Source organism: Podarcis filfolensis, assembly GCF_964270895.1.
Source record: "Podarcis filfolensis genome assembly, chromosome: 2".
Taxonomy (NCBI): Eukaryota; Metazoa; Chordata; class Lepidosauria; order Squamata; family Lacertidae; genus Podarcis; species Podarcis filfolensis.
The window spans coordinates 64,620,471-64,641,749 of NC_139605.1; the positions used below are offsets into that span (position 1 = coordinate 64,620,471).

The 21,279-nt window shown below is 43.4% G+C and overlaps 1 protein-coding gene across 2 annotated transcripts in view; it reads left to right on the forward strand.

Moving 5' to 3' along the window:
* The first annotated feature begins 6,563 nt into the window (after window positions 1–6,563).
* The window catches only part of KLHL3 (kelch like family member 3), a 96,241-nt gene continuing 81,525 nt past the window's right edge, over window positions 6,564–21,279 (forward strand). For both annotated transcript variants that reach the window (XM_083593154.1, XM_083593155.1), the window contains exon 1: window positions 6,564–6,721. In XM_083593154.1, the coding sequence (XP_083449280.1) occupies window positions 6,679–6,721 (43 nt within the window). In that variant the 5' untranslated portion in view covers window positions 6,564–6,678. The remainder of the gene's footprint in view (window positions 6,722–21,279) is intronic.

The window sequence follows — 21,279 nt, forward strand, 5'->3', positions numbered from 1 at the left end:
ACAAACTGATTTGGAAATGTAGAGAACTGAACTTAAGACTGAAAGAAATTATGGCAACCCTATTGTTTACTGATCGAAGCCAGTCAGCCTAAAGCTGCTGAACAGGTTGTATGACATTTCTGTCCTGTCCAGGCACCTTTTGATACCTGAACACAATGACCTTGGGCATGATCTTGCCAGATGTATGCCTGCTCATGTTATATACATTTTTAAATTTATCCATTGGAACCAATGAGCCACATTGCTTTATCAGGATTGTCTCTGATTACTTATGTGAAGACCAAAAGTTCCACTGGTGAAGTTTTTAAAAAGAAAATCGTAGAATTGCCCCCACACCTGTGGTGTCTCCTGTCACTTTGTGTGAAAATCATTACTGGGGGTGGGGGGAAATACCTTGTCATTATTTGCACCTGGTTTGGATTATTCCACAAGACTTCCCCTTAGATCGCCGGTTGTTGTATATTATAACATGTTCCCATTTACTTAGTGCACTGAAATCCCTTGCATTTTTAATCCTTTGTGACATGATGAGAGCTGCTGAATGCATAAAGATTTTGGAAATCTCCCTGTATTCTTTCCAAACAAGTTCACTGATGGAATCCTTAAATTTTAGGAGCCTCAATCAAGATGGGTGGAAGGCCACTGGAAAGGCTAAAGGTTTGTGCACTGGTCTCATGCATCCAAATTTGCTCTACCTGCTGCTCTGCTGATTGTATGGAGTCATTAATTACCATACAGCTAACTAGCAAGATCTATATTTTATTCCCCTCACTGAAACAAATGGAAGTTTATTGAAATACAAATGTTGGGAATTAATGCAACTGAAGATAGCATTCACTGATATACCTCAGCATTGAGCCTGTTTCCCCCTCTATGATTCGTATCTTAATTCAATCTGTAGCCTTTTTAATCCATGGGTAGGAATAATTGTTGCACCCGAGCAGAGACAAAAGGAGCCAAACAACACCAGGGGGTTAATCCAGAGAAAGAGCGTTTTATTCTGCCATCCGGGGGGGGGGGGGCAGAGGCACCTGTGTGATTCAGTTCACAAAAGACAGGCCGCACCAAAAACATTTTACAAGCAGGTTTTATCCTTTTTTCAAACCCCTTTTTTCCTTTCCCCCTTCACAGATTCTTACACAGAAATGTTGCTTTCCGTTCTCTGGCTCTGTTCCCGGAAGTATGTTGCAAATCAATGTATCAGGACAAGGTTATCTTGGATCTGGGAAGTGAAAAGCTTTTCTGTTCTCAGCTATGGGTTTGTTACAGCGTTTTTGTTACAGAGAGGACTGCTTAGCTCATGCTTTTTGTCTTAGAGGAATATGCAGTTTTTAAAATGCGTACGCCGAGGCCTGGCTGGGGGGGGGGGAGAATTCACAAACAGTTTTTTAGGGATTTCTGGGGTAACCCTAACTGTACCCCTTCATTCCATACCTCTCAAATTTGGACAGCCTTTTTTCTTAAAAAGGCTTGTCCCAGGAAGGCACAGGCTGATATTCTCGGGTCAGAGCTATAATCTGGGGGCGAAGCATGTGAGAAATCATATTGCGTGTCATTGTATGCAAGCATTGCAGCAAGCAAGGTACAGAAAAGCAAAAAATTAGCAAAATGAAAAGTGGGCCAAGCAGCAGCAAAAACAGGCCTTTTGCCCATCCTAGGTTTGACAACCAGTCAAGCCATGACATGTCCCAGCCCTCCCAGGTTTGGGTAGGAATATGGGCCACTGTTTCAAGTCCTGCTGCCAAATTGCGAATGGCCTTACCATGATCAGAGATGTTAAAGCAACAGGCCCCACCCGTGAGATTTAACGCTGCACAAAAGCCGCCATGTTGCGCCAGGAGAAAGTCCAACGCTAATCGGACTGAGAGAAACGCATTGCGTGTCTCATCCAATTGCGTGGCAATTAGCCTAAGGGCCGTGGCTGTCGTGTTAGCAACAATCTCTACCACTGCCTGGAGTCTGATTATGTGGTTCAAGTTATAGGTCGGCCCCCTTGCCCCAGAGATTTTCTCTCCCCGATTCCATGAGGCTGGAGCATAATGGGCCAGTATCCTTTCCGGAGGCCACTGATTTTTGCCCCAATTCTGGGAGCTGCCACCTGCAAGTGTTGCCAGGTCAGCCGAACGCCTCCTTCTAGGGGGTGCAGAGGCGATCTGGTCAGGAATCCACATGGGGGTATTAAGTAGGCTGGAAAACAGACCCCATACCATCCTCTTGGGAGGGTATGATAGGCCTTCCTGCCACACACCCAGTAAACGTCCTGACCATGGGCAGATATGGTGCCTCTCAGCAAGCGGGCCAGGCATGCAGTCAAATTGGAACCAGAAAAGGTTCCTGTCTCGGACTCAAGCATGTTAGTTGGGGTTGGGAAGGTACGATCACAGTGGGAAGTGCCCACATAGGTCTGAGTGTCATTGGCGTCATTTGATTTGTTGACACAAAGGCAGCCAGTGATCCTGTGAACCTGGAAAGGGACGGAATGATTCCATAAAGAGGAATGGTTGCCCAGAGGCTGGAAGGCAACAAGTGGAGTTGTAACCAAGGATTCATTCCAAGGCACAGGGAGGAGAGGTATTCCTCCCAGAGCATCTACAGGGGCCAGAGTGCAGACGGCACAATTGGTCCGATTTGCAGAGAAAGCAACCATCTCAGCAACCTGAATCCACTTATTATATGTGTGGTGGGCCCCCCACGATTGCAGCAGTTGTCTGGTCACTGTGAGTGGTATTGGCATTTCAAAGGTCAAAGGCAGCAGAAATACCAGCACAGGGACCCACAGTCGTATTTGAGCCATTGTATGCACGGGGAGGGGCTTAGGTAAGTGCTAGAGAGTGGGCTGGGGTGTAATTACGCTGAAAGAAAAGACCCACTAGCCACCCTCCTCTGCAGGGGTGGCGTAAAGCAAACTAGGCCCAGGTACCTTCAATAAGTTCAGTTATGCAAAAGGAAAAGAAAAGAAAATGAGAAAATGTCCTCTTTCAATCCATGCTGGATTCTGGAGCCGTGCCAAGCGTCAGCGTCCGGAGTGACGTAGGCAGGGCGGTAGTCTGGTGGGCGTTGGGTCGTCTGGTGGGCTTGGGCATCTTTGGTCCCCTCCAACAATGCTGGAGCGCCTGGGCTGATGTAGATCAGGTGTAGATCAGGTGTTACAGATGTCGGTGACCTTAACAGCTGTAGATAACAGTCTCTGGCCGGTTTACCTGTCAAGAGAAGAGAAAAACAAAGACGGCAGCAACTGACAGAACATAACATCTTCACATAAGGTATAGGCCTAGCAAACATTAATTCAAAAGGGTATGCTTGGCAGGAAACTTCGCAAGGGGTTAACAGTTCTGTTCCTTGGGTTAAGTTTTGCCAGCTGAGTTTTTAAAAGTCTTTGTCTCTGCACACTATTTTTTTTTCCAGAGCTTTTGCGGCCTGTAAACCATGTTGCAAATTTCAGTTGATTTGCCAGTGTCTGTAGAAAGAACAATGCGCTCCTTGCTTCTGGCAAAGTTTCAAATTCCTCAAAGTATCAATTTCTATGTTGCAGTAGCGTTTTGATCTGAGCATACTGCGCTTCTTCAATGGCACCTTAAAAAGAAAAACTTGACAAAGTTCACAGAAAGCATTCACTTGCTTTTTTAAGAAAGTCACTTTCCAGGTTAGTACTTGCGGCAAGGGGGTGGGTAACCCTTGGCCTTCTGGGTTTATGTGGCTGAACGGTAAATCCAGAAAGTGTGAGGTTCAGGGTAGCTGGCTGAATGCAGCAGTGTCCTTCTTGGAATAGCTGCCAAGAGATAACGCTCTGAAGCTACCTCCAAGCACCTGGCACAAGGAAAAAAAAAAAGCTGATGTCCTGTTACTTGCATGATTTTTAAAAAAACAGTCTGTTCAGTTGCTTTTTCGCTGCAACAGTCTTTGAGCAAGAACAGAGATGAGAAGAAATCATTTTTGAGAAATCTTATTGTTCCCAGCCTGTGGGGGTGGGGTGTGTCGGGCGTGGGGCCTGTGGGCATTCCATTTCCCAATGACCCTCTTGCCTGCAGATGGCGCACTGGTTTCTTCCCTAGGTGTCTTCTGCCCCTCCCGTGGACACCCTCCGGGACTGAGTTTTTGGCTTTCTGGCTGCTGGCTGTTTGAAGACAAACCCCTAATTATATTGGCTGGGTCCTCTTCGAAAGAAGGATTCTGATTTAAGTGCTTGGAGGTCTGTGGTCCTGGGCGTCGGATGACTCCAGGGGGTCGTACACTCGGTGGGGCGGGGCCATCAAAGTGCAGTTTTAGCTGCCTCAATTGCAACATCAGTATTGTCCGCTGCCCTGAGCTGTTCCCTGGCACAGGCATTTACCTTGCGGACCTCCTCAGTGGTCAGAATTGTGTCCAAAAGCTGACTTACATCATCATAAGTAGGCATATAGGTTTTGAACACACCTTCAAAAAGTCTAATTATTTTTGCAGGATTTTCCTCAAAAGAAGGATTTTGATTTTTCCAATTGCAAATATCGGAGCTTGTAAAAGGGACATGCTGAATGGTAAAGGTCCTTGGTGGTCTAACGCCCTGATCATTTGGCTGTTCCAAAGGATCATACACTTGCCTGAGAGGGGCCACCACAGTGGGTTTGGACAAAGCCTTAGATTTAAGTGTCTCTACATGTTTTGTTGCCCTGTCCCACGCGGTTCTCAAAACCTTTTGCTTTTTTCTCCAATTCTCATCCTGGCACTGGGCTGCTTCTAGAACCCAGGGGGCCACATCCAGTTCTGTTTTAAACGGTTCTATATACTGGAACACTCTGTCAGACTGCTTACTAGTCCATCTTATCTCTTTATCTAGAGTTTTTCTGAAGTCTTCATCATCACCTTTCTCTTCACCTTCCTTGCTTGCATCACAAGGGGGTTGGGGAGGGGCAGAGGGGGGAATCTTCTCATTTGGGTCCTCAGTCTGGGCATTGGGCGGAGAAGCAGCCCTATTTGCTCCCAGATTTGGTTGCCTTGGCGCAGTTGCTGCATATGGTGGTGGTGGGGTAATTATCTCCTCTTCTAGGACTGGCAAAACTGGTGGCTTTTTAACTTGTAATTGTACTGAACACAGTTTGACTTGGGCAGTCACAATTCTATTTTTCCGAAGCCATGAGGGATTTTGATCCACATTGGCTTTCCAGATAGAAATATAGGGAATCTGATCTGTGTGGGCCTTGAAAATGTTACTCCATAAAATGTTGACCAAGTTTGGATCAAAGGATCCTCCAGGAGGCCATTCTGGTAAATACGAAGGCCAGTCAACTTCACATAAATGTTGGAGTCTGGTGTTTTTTGTTTTTTTTTGAGTTTACATCCCCACTCTTCTGCTTTCATGGCACTTTTCCAGTTTTCCATAAAGCTCTGTAGTGGTGTCTCAAGAATTGTTTTACTGCTTTTATTTCCCATGACTCTGGGATCCTGGGGACTCTGGGACACTCAGCCCTCCTAAAATTATTTTTTCACTCAGTCACAGGCCAGACGTCGCTTTCAACGTCCCACACACTCAAAACATTCACTGGAGTGTCCCCACACGCACATTCAGAAAAACCCATGCACCTCCCCCAATCCCCTTTTTCCCCCAAAAAAACCAAAACCACAACCGGCAGCGCTTCACGACTTCGACCGGGGCCCAGCAGCACCCTTTACTGCTTCTTCTGGGCACAAAACCAACAACCAACCACAACCGGCAGCGCTTAGACTTCGACCGGGGCCCAGCAGCACCCTTTTTGCTGCTTTTCTGGGCAACACCAAAACCAGTGGCACTTCTTCTACCCTGCTGCCGGAGCTGATCAAACTCTCTTTTTGCTCGCACCTATACCTGTGGAGCTTGCTCCCACCTATACCCTGTGGAGCTTACCTTGTTCCTCGAGGTACCTTCTTTCTGCACGGCCGTTGCTCTTTCTCTCCGTCACTTTGTCGCGTGTCCACTTGGATCTGGGAAGTGAAAAGCTTTTCTGTTCTCAGCTATGGTTTTGTTACAGCGTTTTTGTTACAGAGAGGACTGCTTAGCTCATGCTTTTTGTCTTAGAGGAAAATGCAGTTTTTAAAATGCGTACGCCGAGGCCTGGCTGGGGGCGGGGGGGAATTCACAAACAGTTTTTTAGGGCTTTCTGGGGTAACCCTAACTGTACCCCTTCAAATCAAATATATGCCCCTATTAAATGCCCCATCAATGAGCATGAATTTCAAGGCTTAATTCACAGAACGAAAAGTTACACCACCCAAAGTCAAAAGGACTAACCACCCTAGCTTGAAACAATGGGCAAAATCCAGCACTCCAGAGTGTGTCTTTATTAACAACTGATATTTTCCCCAGCCATTGGCAGCTTTCTGCTTATCATCCAGGGATGTCCCTGATTTAGAGGAGCCATCCCGGTTTCTGATTAGATCCTGGAATGTCCCACTTTTCTTTAGGATGTCCCTATTTTCATTGGAGAAATGTTGGAGCATATGGAGTTACCTGACCCCCGAGCCATCTGAAGGCAATTCTGTATAGGGAAGGGGTGTGTGTGTGTGTTAAATAAAATAAAAGGTTGTCCATCTTCTTACCCACTCTCCACACACACTGGCTCCTCAGTAGGCCTAGTTTATTTAAGTACATAAGAAGAGCCTGCAGGCCAACCAGATGCCTGTGAGAAACTGGCAAACAGGACCTTCTCAAGAGCCCTCTCCCGTCCCATGGTTTCCAGCGACTGGAAGCATGCTGCCTCCAACAGTGAAGGTAGGAGATAGCCATCATGGCCTGTAGCCCCTGATAGGACTACCCTGCATGAATTTGTCTAATCCTCTGCTTTGTTTCTACCTCTCTTTCTGTCAGTATCCCTCTGACCTTAAGTGTTGTTTCCTTATGGTTCTTCCTTCTCCTGCGCTGCAATTTCACTCCCCTCATGTACCTTTGCTCTGCTGAGGCCCTCAGGTAGCTGCCTCCACCTCTGCTGCCTCCATCCGCCCTCAGCAAGAGAGGTTTGCATCCCAGTCACATAAACATGACAGGAGTTTCCCATGCACTTTCACTGGGGCAGAAAAGTAAACAGGATAGTCCCAGTGTGCACTTTGTTGTTGTTGTTTTGTAATGGCCTCATGAACATGGGGGTTCCTCCCAGACACCTGAGGTTCCTCAGCGTGTACTTCAGCTCTATTTTATGCCTCTGTTAGCCCTGTGTCAATTTTACCTCTATTTTTGAGGCAAAATTGAGAAACTGAGGAAGAAATGTAAAAGCTTGATGAAAGCATGGAAGTCTTCATCAGATTACATTTACTTCACAGGCTCCAAACAGCTTCTGACTCAATCGAGATCAAATAAATTTAGCTTCTTGACAGGCAGAGTTTCCGTTTTTAGGCCTTGCAAAACCGCTTCTGAATGTGTGGGATCCAATCCAACAGCTGCTCTCTCTCTCTCTCTCTCTGCTTATGTCTGTGAAAACACATTTGTGTTCCCTCAATCAAATGTTTCAAGGTTTCTTAGTAGAAATAATCAAGAGATAATTTATTCTCTCTCTCTCTGTTTTTAAACCCACTGTTTATGAATACTCACTCCATTAATAAAATATGACTGCAGTCAAATGCACAGCTATTTGAGAATAAATTCTGTCAAACTCATTGATGCTTCTGAGTAAGCATGTATAGGCTTGGGATGTACATCAATTTGCTGTGGTGATTATGAAAAATGTCTATCATTATTACCTGGAGAGAAGCGTGAGAAAGGCTAGAGCTTCTATACTTCTGCATCAGTTGTGGGGACTCTGGTGCCCTCCAAGGCTTTTTTTTTCAACCGAAACTCAGTTCTGGCACCTCTCATGTGGGCGCCATTGCCATTATAAGAAAACAAGGGAGGCGTTCATGGCGAGTTCTGGTACCTCTTTTTCTAGAATAGCACTGGTGCCCTCCCAGTGTGATTGGAGTCCAATGTTCATCAGCCCCAGATGGCAAGGCCCAATTGTCAAGGGTGATGAAAGCCATAGTCCAACAACCTCTGGAAGGCCACAGGTTCCCTCGCTGTCTTACAGATTAGTCTTGTATAATATTGTTGCATGCCACCCCAATCTCCAAACTGTGTGAGATTCCAGGAGTTCCAGGCACTTACTCAGGGTTTGGTTTCCTTGGAATGAGGGACAGCGAAGATTTTAGTGTCTTTGTGATATATGGTTCATTTACACATATATACAACCCGAGCCTATGATGGAGGGGCTCACAGCATTAACATCGCAGAAAGCGCACCGATATTTTCACTGTAGTTTATTATGAAACACATTAATTGGTGGATCTCTTATTACAACAAAGTACTATACAAATCTGGACATTTTTTTCTTATGTTTAAGCAGCAGGTGGCAGCAAACTTCCACCCATGAATTCAATCAGCATGGTTCAACTCTACTTTGATCTACTTCAATCCGATTCTACTTCATCCCTATACCTTTATTACATGTTGTTTATTCCCTGAACTTCCACACTGCCAGGGGGTGGGGGCCTTTAGAGACCTTGAAGTTTCCCTTGGCCAGCAGGCCTCAGAGTTTATGTTTCAACATACTGTATTGACCCAGGCACCAAAAAAATAATATCTATCCTTTGAAAATAGAAGAAAGGTAGTCAACTACTGACAAAGAGGTTCTGCAACTTCCAGTACGTATCAGAGAAAAGTATGATTTCTGTTAACTTACATGGCAGTTCTATGCATGTCCATGCAGAAGGAAGCCCTGTTGAGTTCAGTGAGGCTTACTCCCATGTAAATGTGACTAGGATGGCATCCTTGATGATATCATTTTTTTGATAACAATTTATTAAATTTCCCAAAAGTAACAACAAAAACACCATCAACAATTTTTTAAACCATGATTTTGGTTGACTTCCCTCCCCTCCCCTTCTTGGCTTCAATGCTTAATATTCGTTCACGCATGTACTGAAACCTTATACTCTTAATATTTCAATTTTAAACTTATTTCATCTTATTACAAGTGAGTTTTGAAAGTCATAATAATGTAGAAATCTATACACAAAGCTTTAAAGCTATGCATTCAACATTTATCCCTTTTTTAAAAATTCAAAGTCCTCTTTCTTTCTTTTTTGGGTTTCAAGTTAACTAGTTTGTCCTGTGTAATTCAATAGCTTATTTTGCCAGTCTTCTTTATCTTCTTTGGCAGAGGCTTCTTCCTTCTGTAGGGGCTGGCTGGTCTTGGCCTGGCGTCCATACTTGAGTACAGGAACAAAGTCTGCTGTTCAATAAGTCCAACAAAACCTGTACATCTCAATATTATAACTTCAATTTTTTTTAACAACAGTCATTTTCCACAGTCCTTTCCAATCTTTGTATATCTTCTCCCAGGCCTTTTTAATGATTTTCAATTGCCACCACATACAATAACCTTTTATTGCCCTCCTTTCCTGCTTCTTCTTTTTCACAATCAAGGCCTCCCAAATCAGCCTTAATGATATAACAGAATTGCCAACTTGTCACAGCTATTAAATCTCCATCTACCAAGTTGGTAGGCTTGGTTTTCCTGCAGACATTATTCCTCCTTGTGTTGCTTTCTTCTTTTCAGTATTTAGATTTCCCTTTATTCCCTTTTCTCGTTATTTTCCTGGTGATGCTGATAATGAATATAATATCATATAATATAGTATGATATCGTAGAATTGTGGAGTTGGAAGGGACCCCAAGTCATAACGTCCAACCCCCTGCAATATGATAATAAACAAATCTATAGGGCCATCAGAGCTGTGTACAAGATAAAAAAAAAAAGCTCAAGCTCTGAAAATAATAAAATCAATTCAGCAAACTCTAAAAACAATAAACTCTAAACAGTAAACTCTAAAAAAATCTTCAGACATAAAATTGATATTCCAGGAAAGCCTTGTTAAACAAAAATCTATTCAGTAGGTGCCTAAACATCATGCTACGTGGCTGTCTGATTTTGGCTGGTAATTGATTCCAGAGAGCTGCAGCTAAAGCACTAAAATCACTAGTATAGGCTAAGTGCATCACAGGAGCATATGGTACTCTCAGCAGCTCCCCACCTGAGGGCTGCTGTTGCCCAGCAGGGATATATTGGTCCCTTGGATATCCTGGTCCCAAGCTGTGTGGGACTTTAAATACTAAATACAAAACCTTGAGCTGCAGGCAGTGGGATACTGGCAAACAGTGCGGCTCCCTCAGCAGAGGAGTTATATGGTGTCATTGGGGTGCCCCAGTCAACAATTTAGCTGCAGCTTCTAGGGTAAGCCCAAGGGAAACCCCACATAGAGCGTGTTGCAGTAATCAATTATTGAGGTTACCAGTGCCAAGATTACCGTGGCCAAACTATTTTGGTCCAAGAATGACTGCAGTTGTTTTACCAGCTGATGCTAGTAAAAGGCACTCCTAGCCACCGAGGCCACCTGTGCATCAGATGACAAAGACAGACCCAGGAGCAGCCCCAGACTATATACCTGTTCCTTCAAAGAGAGTGCAAACCCATCTGGAGCAGGTAACTGACTTACCTCCCGGACATAGAGATTAAGCATTACTGTATGCATTCACTGGCCATATAACCCACCTGCCATTATTTGCCAAAGGCCCATCCTGTGAATGCATCAAATCTGTTCTTGCTCCCATGCTGCAATATCTGTCCATGTGCAAAATTGCTTGCAGTAGTTGAATTGTTTTACTTTGCTCCAAGCAATTCCTAGAACATGAAGGCACCCCAAATACGAATGTTCCTACTGCACAAACACAAACAATTCTGCCACTAAGGGTGAACACAGAAAATGTATCTTGAGATCACAGAGATGACTCTGGGTGGAATTCAATGTACCACTAAGTGGGATATATGTCCAGGGAACAAGGTCTGCTTGTGCAATTAGATTTCCCCTCCTCCTTCCCCTGCATGCCCCCTAAATCTGTTCTGGGATTTCCCCCAATTCTCCAGAGCAGATTTAGGCGCACAGAGGGCAGAGAGGGAGGAAAGTACTGTTGCATGAGTGGAATCAATCTGTGCAAGCAGCAGCTGAATTCTGCCCTCTGATGCCTATTGGTTTGTACATCAGCAAGTTTTAACTGTTGTATTCTTTAAGCTATCTCATGGGACAGAGTTGAGCTGAGCAGTTATCCAAGATTAAAGCAACCCTTGGTGTATAACTTTGTGTGGCTTGCTCTGGCTTTGGAGATGCTAAGCAGAAGATGCTAAGCTATGCAGAGGCCACCCAAGGAACATCTGACCATTAATAGAGCACAGAAAAGTTTTTCTGCCTCTTGTAATTTGCTTGGGGTTCCTGTTGTTTCCTCCCACCCCCACCCACTGACAGAAAAAAACAGGGAAAACTGATGTACATGCGCTTGGCTTTTTTTCTTTTCTATACTTTTTTAAAAAATCTTTTTTGGCAGGCCACTTTTTTCAAGGGTAGAACTCTCACCAGGAGGTTCCACAAATGAATCCTTCTTTTTCATGGAGTAATGTTGTTTAGATTACCTGACTCCAGGAGTGCTCAGACAATTTGTGCACATAGTCAGTTAGCAGCAGCAAAGTTGGTGTCCTGCTTTCCTTCATGCCTTACCATTCCACCCCCGCCCCCATGAGAATTACAATGAGTAGGGTTGCCAGCTTCTTTTTTAATAGGCCCTGTTTCTATGTGTTTAACGGCACTCGGGCATAGAGTGAATCCAAACCCCTGAGGATTCACTGAGGGGTTTGCTCATTGGGCCCCTCAGTGATAAATCGGGAGGGGAGAGTGTCCCCATCCACCAGATTCTTCCTGCTGTTTCCCAGCCATGGTGAGGGTTTGCTCTGCCTGATTAGGATCCCAAGTGTGTGTTTTGTCAGATATAAGGCCCACTGAGTTTCCCAATGGCTTTTTTTAGCCATGGAGTCACAAACTGAATGGTCATAAAGCCCAGATCCCAGGCACCATGCCCTACACCTAAAACAACCCTGGCAGACCCTTGGATGGCCCAAGAGGTTTTGTTGTCTGAAGTGAAGGACAAGATGGTACCACCACTAGTCCAAGATACAGAAACTGACTGGACTGGAAGTAGAATCTCACTTCAGGGTTCATGATGTGAGAGTTTACAGGGTGCAGAGCAGGGGAATGGCTGTTGCTGCTCTCTCCTCCACAACTACTGCCTGAGACAGCCGCCTCACTCTGCCTAATGATAGGACTCCATAGCCTGTCTAAATAGCAGGCCTATTTCACTGAAGTGCACTTATTCTCTATTCACAGCTTTTATATACTGCTTGATTATAATAAGAAAAAACCTCAAAACAGTTTACAAAAAGAGTAAGACAATAAAAATCATAAGTAAAAAATCAAACAAAAAAACCAGTTAAAAGCAAATGTTCTCTTATTCCCTCTTTGCAATGCTTCTGCCCCTGTGCCTATGCCACAAAGAAGCATTGCTACACCTACTTACCAGTGAGTACACCCCACTGAACAAAATGGTCCTTGCTTCTCAGTAGACATAGAATTATGCCAGTGCCTTTCAGAATGTATTTATCTTTATAGCAGACATGGTGAGCCTTTGGCTTTCTAGATGTTGTTGGGTTCCAACTCCCATCAGCTTGTAGGACCAGTGCTCAGGGATGACAGAAGTTGTAGTCCAACATACTGTATGAAGTGCCACAAGCTCCTCATCCATGAAATAAAATGCAAGGGAACCGTTTCCCCCCTCCAAGATTGAGTGACAAAGGTGACTTTGACAATTGGGTCCCTCCACATAATTTACTTTACTAATAAGCTGGAAGTTGGTTTGGCTTGGACTGGGACCATAGTATGGGACGAGGATGGGTTTAATCCTTGCTCTCCTACACCCCTGATCCAAATTATTTTCAATCAACCACAGTTAAACATTACATCTGAACCCTAAACTGTGGTTCATTGCCTTTATAAACTAAGATCTGGCAATGCTTTGTTTCCAGGTTTGGACATAATGCTAAACTGGTTAGTTAAAATAGAAGTGAAAGCTTCTGATCTTGTGGCCATGCTAGAGGAGGGGAGGGGCAGCACACAAGCCTAAGGTTCCTCTAGATAATTTCTGTAATGGTAGAATCATAGAATCATGGAATTTCTGGATGGAATTGCTCTAGATAATTTCTGGAATGGTAGAATCATAGAATCATGGAGTTGGAAGTGAACCAAGGGTCATCTAGTCCAACCCCCTGCAATGCAGGAATCTTACCTAAAGTGTCCATGGCAAATGGCCATCATTATCAGATGTCTTCAGGTGAAGACATCTGAAGGCAGCCCTGTTTAGGGAAGTTTTTAATGTTTGATATTTTTTCATGCTTTCACTATTCTGCTGGAAGCTGCCCAGAGTGGCTGGGGAAACCCAGCCAGATGAGAAGGGTATAAATACAGTGGTACCTCGGTTCAAGAACAGTCCATTTTAAGAACGATTTGGTTTACAAACTCCACAAAACTGGAAATAGTGTCTTGGTTTGAGAACTTTACCTTGGTCTAAGAAATGGAATCAGAACGGTGGAAGGGCACTGGCAGCAGGAGGCCTCATTAGGGAAAGTGCACCTCATTTTAAGAATGGTTTTAGTTTAAGAACGGACTTCCGGAATGGATTAAGTTTGTAAACCAAGGTACCACTGTAATAAAATGATGATGATGATGATGATGATGATGATGATGATGTCTGAATGCAGCCAATGATTAACAGCATATATGAGTAAACCATGGTGAATTTAAGAGCAAGATTTTGGTTTCATTCTTTTACCATGATTTTATAACCAAGTATATAATTTGCTTAGTATAATTCTACATTAAAACCATTTTATAGCATTTTTTTTAGAGTTTTGCACGTTAAAAAAGAAACACTTCTGGCTACATAATATCATTGCTAACTTTGTTTTCATATGTAATCATGAATTTGTTATATCTTGGTTTTAAAGTAATTGGATAAAACATGGCTTAACAAGATTTAATGTGGTTATACAGGGTGGCAGCTGCTTGAGCTTAAATGAAATTAGATTAAGGATAGACAATAATAACATTCCATGGTTCTGGGATTTTCTGTTGAGGAACTACATGCAACAAACCTAAGGGACAGGAATAGAACCTTGAAGACTAAATTTGAAATAATAATTATAAATAAAAAATCAGTAGAAGCAATCTTCTAAAAAATATTCTGTATTTTAATAGAAGCTCATCTGGAAAATAAGTTTAATCAACAATGGGAGAAAATCATCAGCAGGACAATAACAGTGGATACATAGACTCATATTCTTTTTTGTGAGTCTGGAGGCATTCCTTTATTAATCTTAAGGGGAAAGAGTTTCAAGTCACATATTGCTAGCTCCAGTTCCAGGAAACAAAAGCAAGTTCCAGCAAGGCAAGGGTCAGAACAAAAAAGAGGATAAGTGCAGTAAGCAAGGTCAGGCAAATCCTAAAGCCCAAAAGGCAAACAAGCAAATTTGGCAACACCTTGGATAGATCTCAGCTACACTTTTAAAACAACAACCATAGACTCCCCTCCCCTCGCCAACTCTGGCACCGAATGAAACCTTACCTCAACCTTTAAATCCTTGTAGCTGAGATGTTCCGCAATTTGTCTTCTCTTCACCACTAGCACGCGCCTGTACTTTACTCCAGTTAAAGTCCAATTAGCAGGATATCCTCTACTTCCAGGAATGGATTGGGGGTGTGTGTGTGTGTGTGTGTGTGTGTGTGTGTGTGTGTGTTGCGACAGTCAGAGTGCTCCATGCACCCAGTGCCTTTGCTTGCCCTTGCATTCTATAGGGAATTGAGTGCCAGACCACAGGGCACTCTGCAGGTGAGAGCCCGTTTCTCTCCCACCCAGAGAGGAATTCAAAGAATGAGTTTCCCCCATCATTCTTTGCTTATCTCTGTCTGTCTCTCCCTGCAGTGTCAAGGGAGACCTCCATTCCTGGTGCAGGCGGAAACTGGAAGCCACATATAAGGCACTTTTAACCAGCTTTTCATTGTTTTGGAGGTTCCTGCGATTTTGTCTGTTATACTGTTGGGGAACCTTCCCCTTTGTTAACTGTTATTTTACCCCACAGTAGGTGTTGAGGTTACAATAACCCAAACCTGACTTTATTTAATTCAATACTGTATATACAGTTTAGAACTGTCTAAAGATGTTCCTCTGGATCCAGACCATAGAAGCTGGCATTGTCAAGGATGTCACAAGTACAGAAAAAGACCATGGTTGTACGCATAAGATTTCCTCTCTCATCCTACTAATGGATGGCTAGTGCTTTAAACAGGACATCTTGGGCAGTATGCTAATGAATTTTTTGGGTGGAAGGAAGAGGGAAAAGGATGTGTTCGGACCCAGTCAAGAACTAGCTGACCTGCTAGGAAAAAGTATTGAGGACATTTATTGTTTTAGCCTTCCAAATCTCATTAAATAAAGAGATCATGTATATTAGTAATGAGGAAGAGAATTGTGTTGACATAAGGCTGAAATTTATCTCTCAACACAGTTAATTGCTTCTTTGAAATGTTAACTGGTTGGTTTTTATGGAGGATCCCTGCAGCATGAGCGTATAACTTGTGTACATTTACCACTACACCTCCACACACACTGCATCAGCAAAATGTTGGACGTTTTTCATCCTAAGACTGCTGCTGGTATTTTCCATTCTCATTGCCAAACGAATAAATGCTTAAGAGGGGGCGCTCACAAGATGCAGAGCCAAGGTTCATTAACACACGTTAACTGAAATGCTTGCAAAGATGGAAAACTGTAAATAATCCCCTAATGGAGCATTTAGAATTCACTTTATCAACTTTCCCAAACGGAACATACCACCGGATTACTAGTGCTCCAGTTTGAGAAGCAGCTTGTTATTGTTAAGAGCTGGGTGGGTTTGAAACACGACAACTTCTGCTTAATATCTCTGCATTCTCACAATGTAGAAGCTACAGAATGAGCAAGTCTGGCACTCAAATGCAAGGATGTGGAACTTTGATCTCCTCAAATAGAAAGAGGTATGTCTACGCATCATGGCAAGATTTGCAGAGCTCATTTTTTGACCTAAAGGGGAAAAGTTCTGGTTGGATTCCAGTTCAGATCTTAGACACACAACAAAGAATCACTGTATTTTTCTGTGTATAACATGCATCCATGTATAAGACGACCTCTATTTTTTTGGACCACAACAAAAAAATTGGGGGGAGGGATTGCCAAGACTTGTTGAGCTTCTTTGATGGGGGTCACCAACGCAAATCATTCTACAATGCAAATCACACACATTGCTGCAGCCAACTATCATTAGAACGCTCTACACAAAAAGCCCACCTGCACACTCGACACAACCACAGCCGATTGCACGCATGCCTAGCCGCTGCCATAAATAGCCCACCCAATTGCCACAGCCACAGCCAATCGTCAGCAGGCCTTGCCACAGCAACCAATCATGCATCCAATCGCCACTGACAATCTCCTACTGGCTGCTGCCACCAATTGCCCATCCCTCCTCTGCTGTCTGTGTATAAGATGACCCGCAATTTTTGCCTATTATTTCTATAGGAAAATTATCATCTTATACTTGGGAAAATATGCTAAGCGCGCGTGCACACACACACACACACACACACCAGTGTAATGAATTGAAAAAAAATGTTTAAAATAACTTTTGTAAAAACAAACAAACAAACAAACAAACAAACCCAGAAGCCTTTTATTAGGAATTGTAGGTACCGACATTCCAAAGGAACAGAAAAGACTTTTCATGTATGTGACAACAGCAATGTGGATGCTACTAGCTCAGAGATGGAAAGAAGACAAAGCCCCTACCAGAGAGGAATGGCAAACCAAGCTGTTGGACTATGCCGAAATGACAAAACTGACCGGAAGGCTCAGGAACCAAGAAGACCAAAACTTCAACGAAGAACAGGAGGAGAGAACTGCCTTCTACTGAGCTCATTCACAGGGCCATCTTAAACATATGCAACACCGGGGTGCAAAGATCCACCTGGCACCCCTAGGTTGCCCAGAGTTGTTTACTTTTAGAACCTTTAGAACGGTTGTGGGACACAAGGACTCACAGCGCCAACCAAAAGGGGTGCCAGCGCCCCACGCACAGGGTCGTACGAAGGGGGGGTGCGGGTTCCATGCTGGGGGGGACAAAATGTCGGGCAGCATGCACAGTCGCCGCGCTGTCCGCCTGCTGCCTCCCCCCTGCATGGCGGTTAACTGTTTCGGATGCATGTTGCATTCCTCCTTCTTGACATGGAATGCTCTCTATTGGAGTCTCCAGGTCCATAAGAAGGGAGAGCAGGGACCTTGAAGTTCCCAACAGCTGTTAATCAAGCAAGCAAGCACACAGGTCACCTTTGTCACAGGTGTGTCACGCCTATGTCCTGGCCAGGCCTGCACCCAATCTTGTTTCTGTACACTCTTGTTTGTTCTCAGTAACCAAAAACATATTATCAACATATACAAGGAAAAAAGTTGTTTTCCTTCATTTGCAAGGCATCGTACAAAACAAAGTGACACTAATAAAGAAAAGTTCCAGGGTGGCAACAGAACTATCCAGCAATATCAGGTTATAGGAAAACTGGTTAATTGATTGGTTAATTGATTTGGGTAACTGATTTGGCAACTTCCATGCACATGACGTCTGATGCTAATTTCCCCCCAAAGAGTTAAATGAGATTCAGGTGAGGGCCATATGCCTTGTCAATCCCAGCAGGTATATAACAGGAAGACCCGGCCTGCCCAGGCTTCTGGCGGGTTTGATGCGCCCCTCTGTGACATTTTTCTGTCACAAGTCCTACCTAAGTTACTATTTGCCTCCAAAGATGCCATTTGCTTTTCTTTACCAACAGAAAACGGTGCTTATCATGTTATTAAGTTATCATCTATTTATGACTTTACTCCCTATTTGTAATAAAAAGATAATAATATCAGCCTCTTTACATTACAGAGATAATGGGAGGAATTTTGCATCAACACATGCATTTCAGCTTGCCAAACAGAATGATTTCCTCTCCCTGTGCACTGTTCTGGGGGTTCTCCTGAACCCTCTGAGCCAATTTGAGGGGACATGGGGCACGTGTGTGTGTGTGTGAGTGTGTGTGGAGTCCCTTTGGTGAAGCAGAAGTAATAAAATCATAGAATTGTAGAGTTGGAAGGAACCATGAGGGTCATCTAATCCAATCTTCTGCAGCGCAGGAATCTTTTGCCAGCGACTCTGAGATTAAGAATCTCATGCTGTATTGACAGAGCTTTCCCAGCTCTATATCATTGTGCAGGACCTCCACTGATGGGACTCATTAGGTGAATCCTGTCCAATGTATGCCACGGGTAGTTAATGTGGTGCCCCCCAGAAGTTGTTAACTCCAATTATCCCTGATCATTGGTCATGCTAGCTAGAGCTGATGTGAGTTGCTGTCCACGACATCTGGAGGACACCACCTTGGTTATTCCTGATGTAGATGACACATACTTGCTTAGTTAGGAAAAGTGCTATATAGACACTAACAGCGTACACAATCGAGTGTGGGTAGTTTGACCAGAGTACCGCTGAAATAAGCTTTCAATACATGGCAAAGCTTCCGTATTAGCAATAAATGATACCTAACAACGATGGACATGCCAATTTGGCATCAAGGAGCCCACCTCACACAGAATCACATGGGCTGTCAGTAACAGCCAGCAGTGGCTCTCTCAAAGCAGTCCTCCATGAACCAATGGTTTGGAGGTTTGCACATAGCTTTGGCTACAGCAGCAGCAGCTAAGCTGTGCCTCTCCAGATGCTGCTGGGCTGAAACTCTGAGCATTTCTGACTGTTGGGATTGCAAGCTGGGGCTGGTGGGAGCTGGTGTCTGACAACACCTGGAGGGCCACAGGTTACCTTCACTGGGCTTCACTGGGGTACACACTTGTATTTCAGTTTTTGTGAGGGGAATGACCACATTGTGACCAGATTGGTAGCTCAGTGTGAAAGAACAAGGCAGTAGGAAACAGGAGGCATAGGCTTGTGTTGTTGGCTCAGTGTAAGTCTTGCCCTTCTTACCTCCGCTTCAGGTGGGATGTCTAGCTTTATTATTATTTTTTAAGTACCACATGAATAGTCATGCATTTACTTGTTCAATCATCACCGTATCACTTCAAAAAGGCTCTTTAAAAACCTTTGAATTTCTCGGCAAGCGTTGAGATCTATCTTGTTAGCACTATTCACAGCTGGTAGAACTGTGGTAACCTTGCGGAACTGTTTTTTGTTTGTTCTTTGTTTGTTTACCAGAGACTGATTCTTGAAATGAATAGGTATATTTGGGTTGAATCTGTTTGAAACATGTGCAGTCTGTTTTACTTCCTCTGTATGTAATGGTCCATATGTAGGTATGAGTTCTGCAAGGACAGCTGGCCTGAAAATACACTGACAGATGGCTTTTTAAATAACTTTCACATTCCAAAGGCAAAGTGCATAACCCAATTTAACTAGTGATCAGAATAATAAGAGGAGGAGCATGATGCAAGACACTGTGATAGCCTTGGTTGAACAACAATGTACATCCAATTCTGAAACTGGTGGAGCTGAACCCTGCCCCACCAATGTTCCCTCTCCCAAATAGCCTTTGAAAGCTGCTCTTTTTTGTCACAGAGCTCCTCTGAGAGAAAACAGATTTAAAAGTCAGGTTTTGCAGGGGATGGGGGTAAGTAGGTAAAAGAAGGGTTTGGCTGCTTTCTACAAATCTGACAGTGACCCTATCCTAACATGGGGCTGCCAAAATATCATATAATTTGGTGCTACATTTTATTCTGGTGGAAGTGAAATGTTTGATTGACTATTACTTTTCAGTTAGTTCAGCTATGCTACAGGGAAATGGCATCTTGTACAGTTGTCTCATTCTAATCAAAGAGCTGTTGCATTCCCCCTGCCCTGAAAAACCAGTATAACAGCAAATGTCTTTCTTGCAAGAAGCTTCTATCTAGTGTGTGTGTGTTTAAACCTCCTTTTTCAAAGTACCCTGAGCACAATTTGTACAATTTCATCTCAGAGGGAAAATAACGTTTTTCTTCCTTTTACTATTGCTACTAAAAAGGAACAAAATGACCCTGTTGCTAAACAGTAGATAAGATATGAGCCTATGGAATTGTGGAACGTGCAAATAATGGGAAAGAGTTACTTTGCAAATGACATTCTTTGTCACAGACACTAAATCAGTGTATTCCCTGGTTACTCCATAAAATGCCTCTGAACAAAGCCAGCCAGCTTTTGAGAAAATAGACATTCAGTTTGGAGATTGCATGAGAGATCTGAAAAAGTGAGTAGGCATGCTGGTTCTTCTGTTTAAAGAGGATATAGTTCAAGGAAAGTTTCCAGCATATCTCTGCTACCTGGCGTTTTAATTGCCTGCGTGTATCAACCATCTGGTATTAAGAATGACTTTCTAACGTGAATAATTAAGCAAATATCATCTGAATGCCGAATAGCCCGTACACCCACATTGCAATCAATGGTTGTATCAAAGTCCACACTGTCTAGCTGCCTCGACCAAGGCAAGTCAGTTGATTATATGGCCTGCTGTTCACATGGAAGCAATGTAGTTTACATGATGGACCGCAAGAAACTGTGCAGCCTAGAAAGTGTGTTCTGCTGTGAGAAATGCAACACAATCCCATACATGTTTACTCTCTGAAGTAATTCCCACCCAGATAACTGGATTTACAGCAAATGTGCAAGGTCCTGTAGCTGGCCCTTACAGCTGAAACACATCAGAGTAATTATGAGGTCAATTTTTATTTGGCTAAGACTATGTTTTGAATATGCAGTGGGTTGTCTTAAATGGAAGAACATGTGATTTCTAAAACTTTCCAGCACAGCCAAAGTTATACCTAACTCAGCTCCAAAGGAATAGATATCCAGTCAGCTGTATAATTTGAAGTATCGGCATGTTTCAGTATTTCTGACACCTACAGTCTAGATCAACCAGTACTCGGATTATAGTGGAACAAGTAGGGGGCCCTTAGTGAAATGCAGAAAAACCATCCCTTTGTTTACCTCAGTTTTAACCAAATCATGGTGCTTAGTCCTTCCAGAATATTCTTTTAAAAAAAAACCCCATCATTCAAAGAAATCTGTTGCCGTTCTGCATATGTCAATTTAGTCAATGTTACAATTCCCTGGATATTTTAAAACCTTTCTGAAACTTGAGGTGCTGTCTTCCCTGCCCCAAGCTTTAGCAGCAGAGACTAAATTTAATAATGCTGTACTCCCAAGACTTCCTGTCTTTTAAATAATTTCATGGTAATATTTTGCAGCTTTATGGCAATGACTATCTAATTATTTCTGCAATAAAATTACAGGCTGTGCTCCAGTAAATCTAGATTAT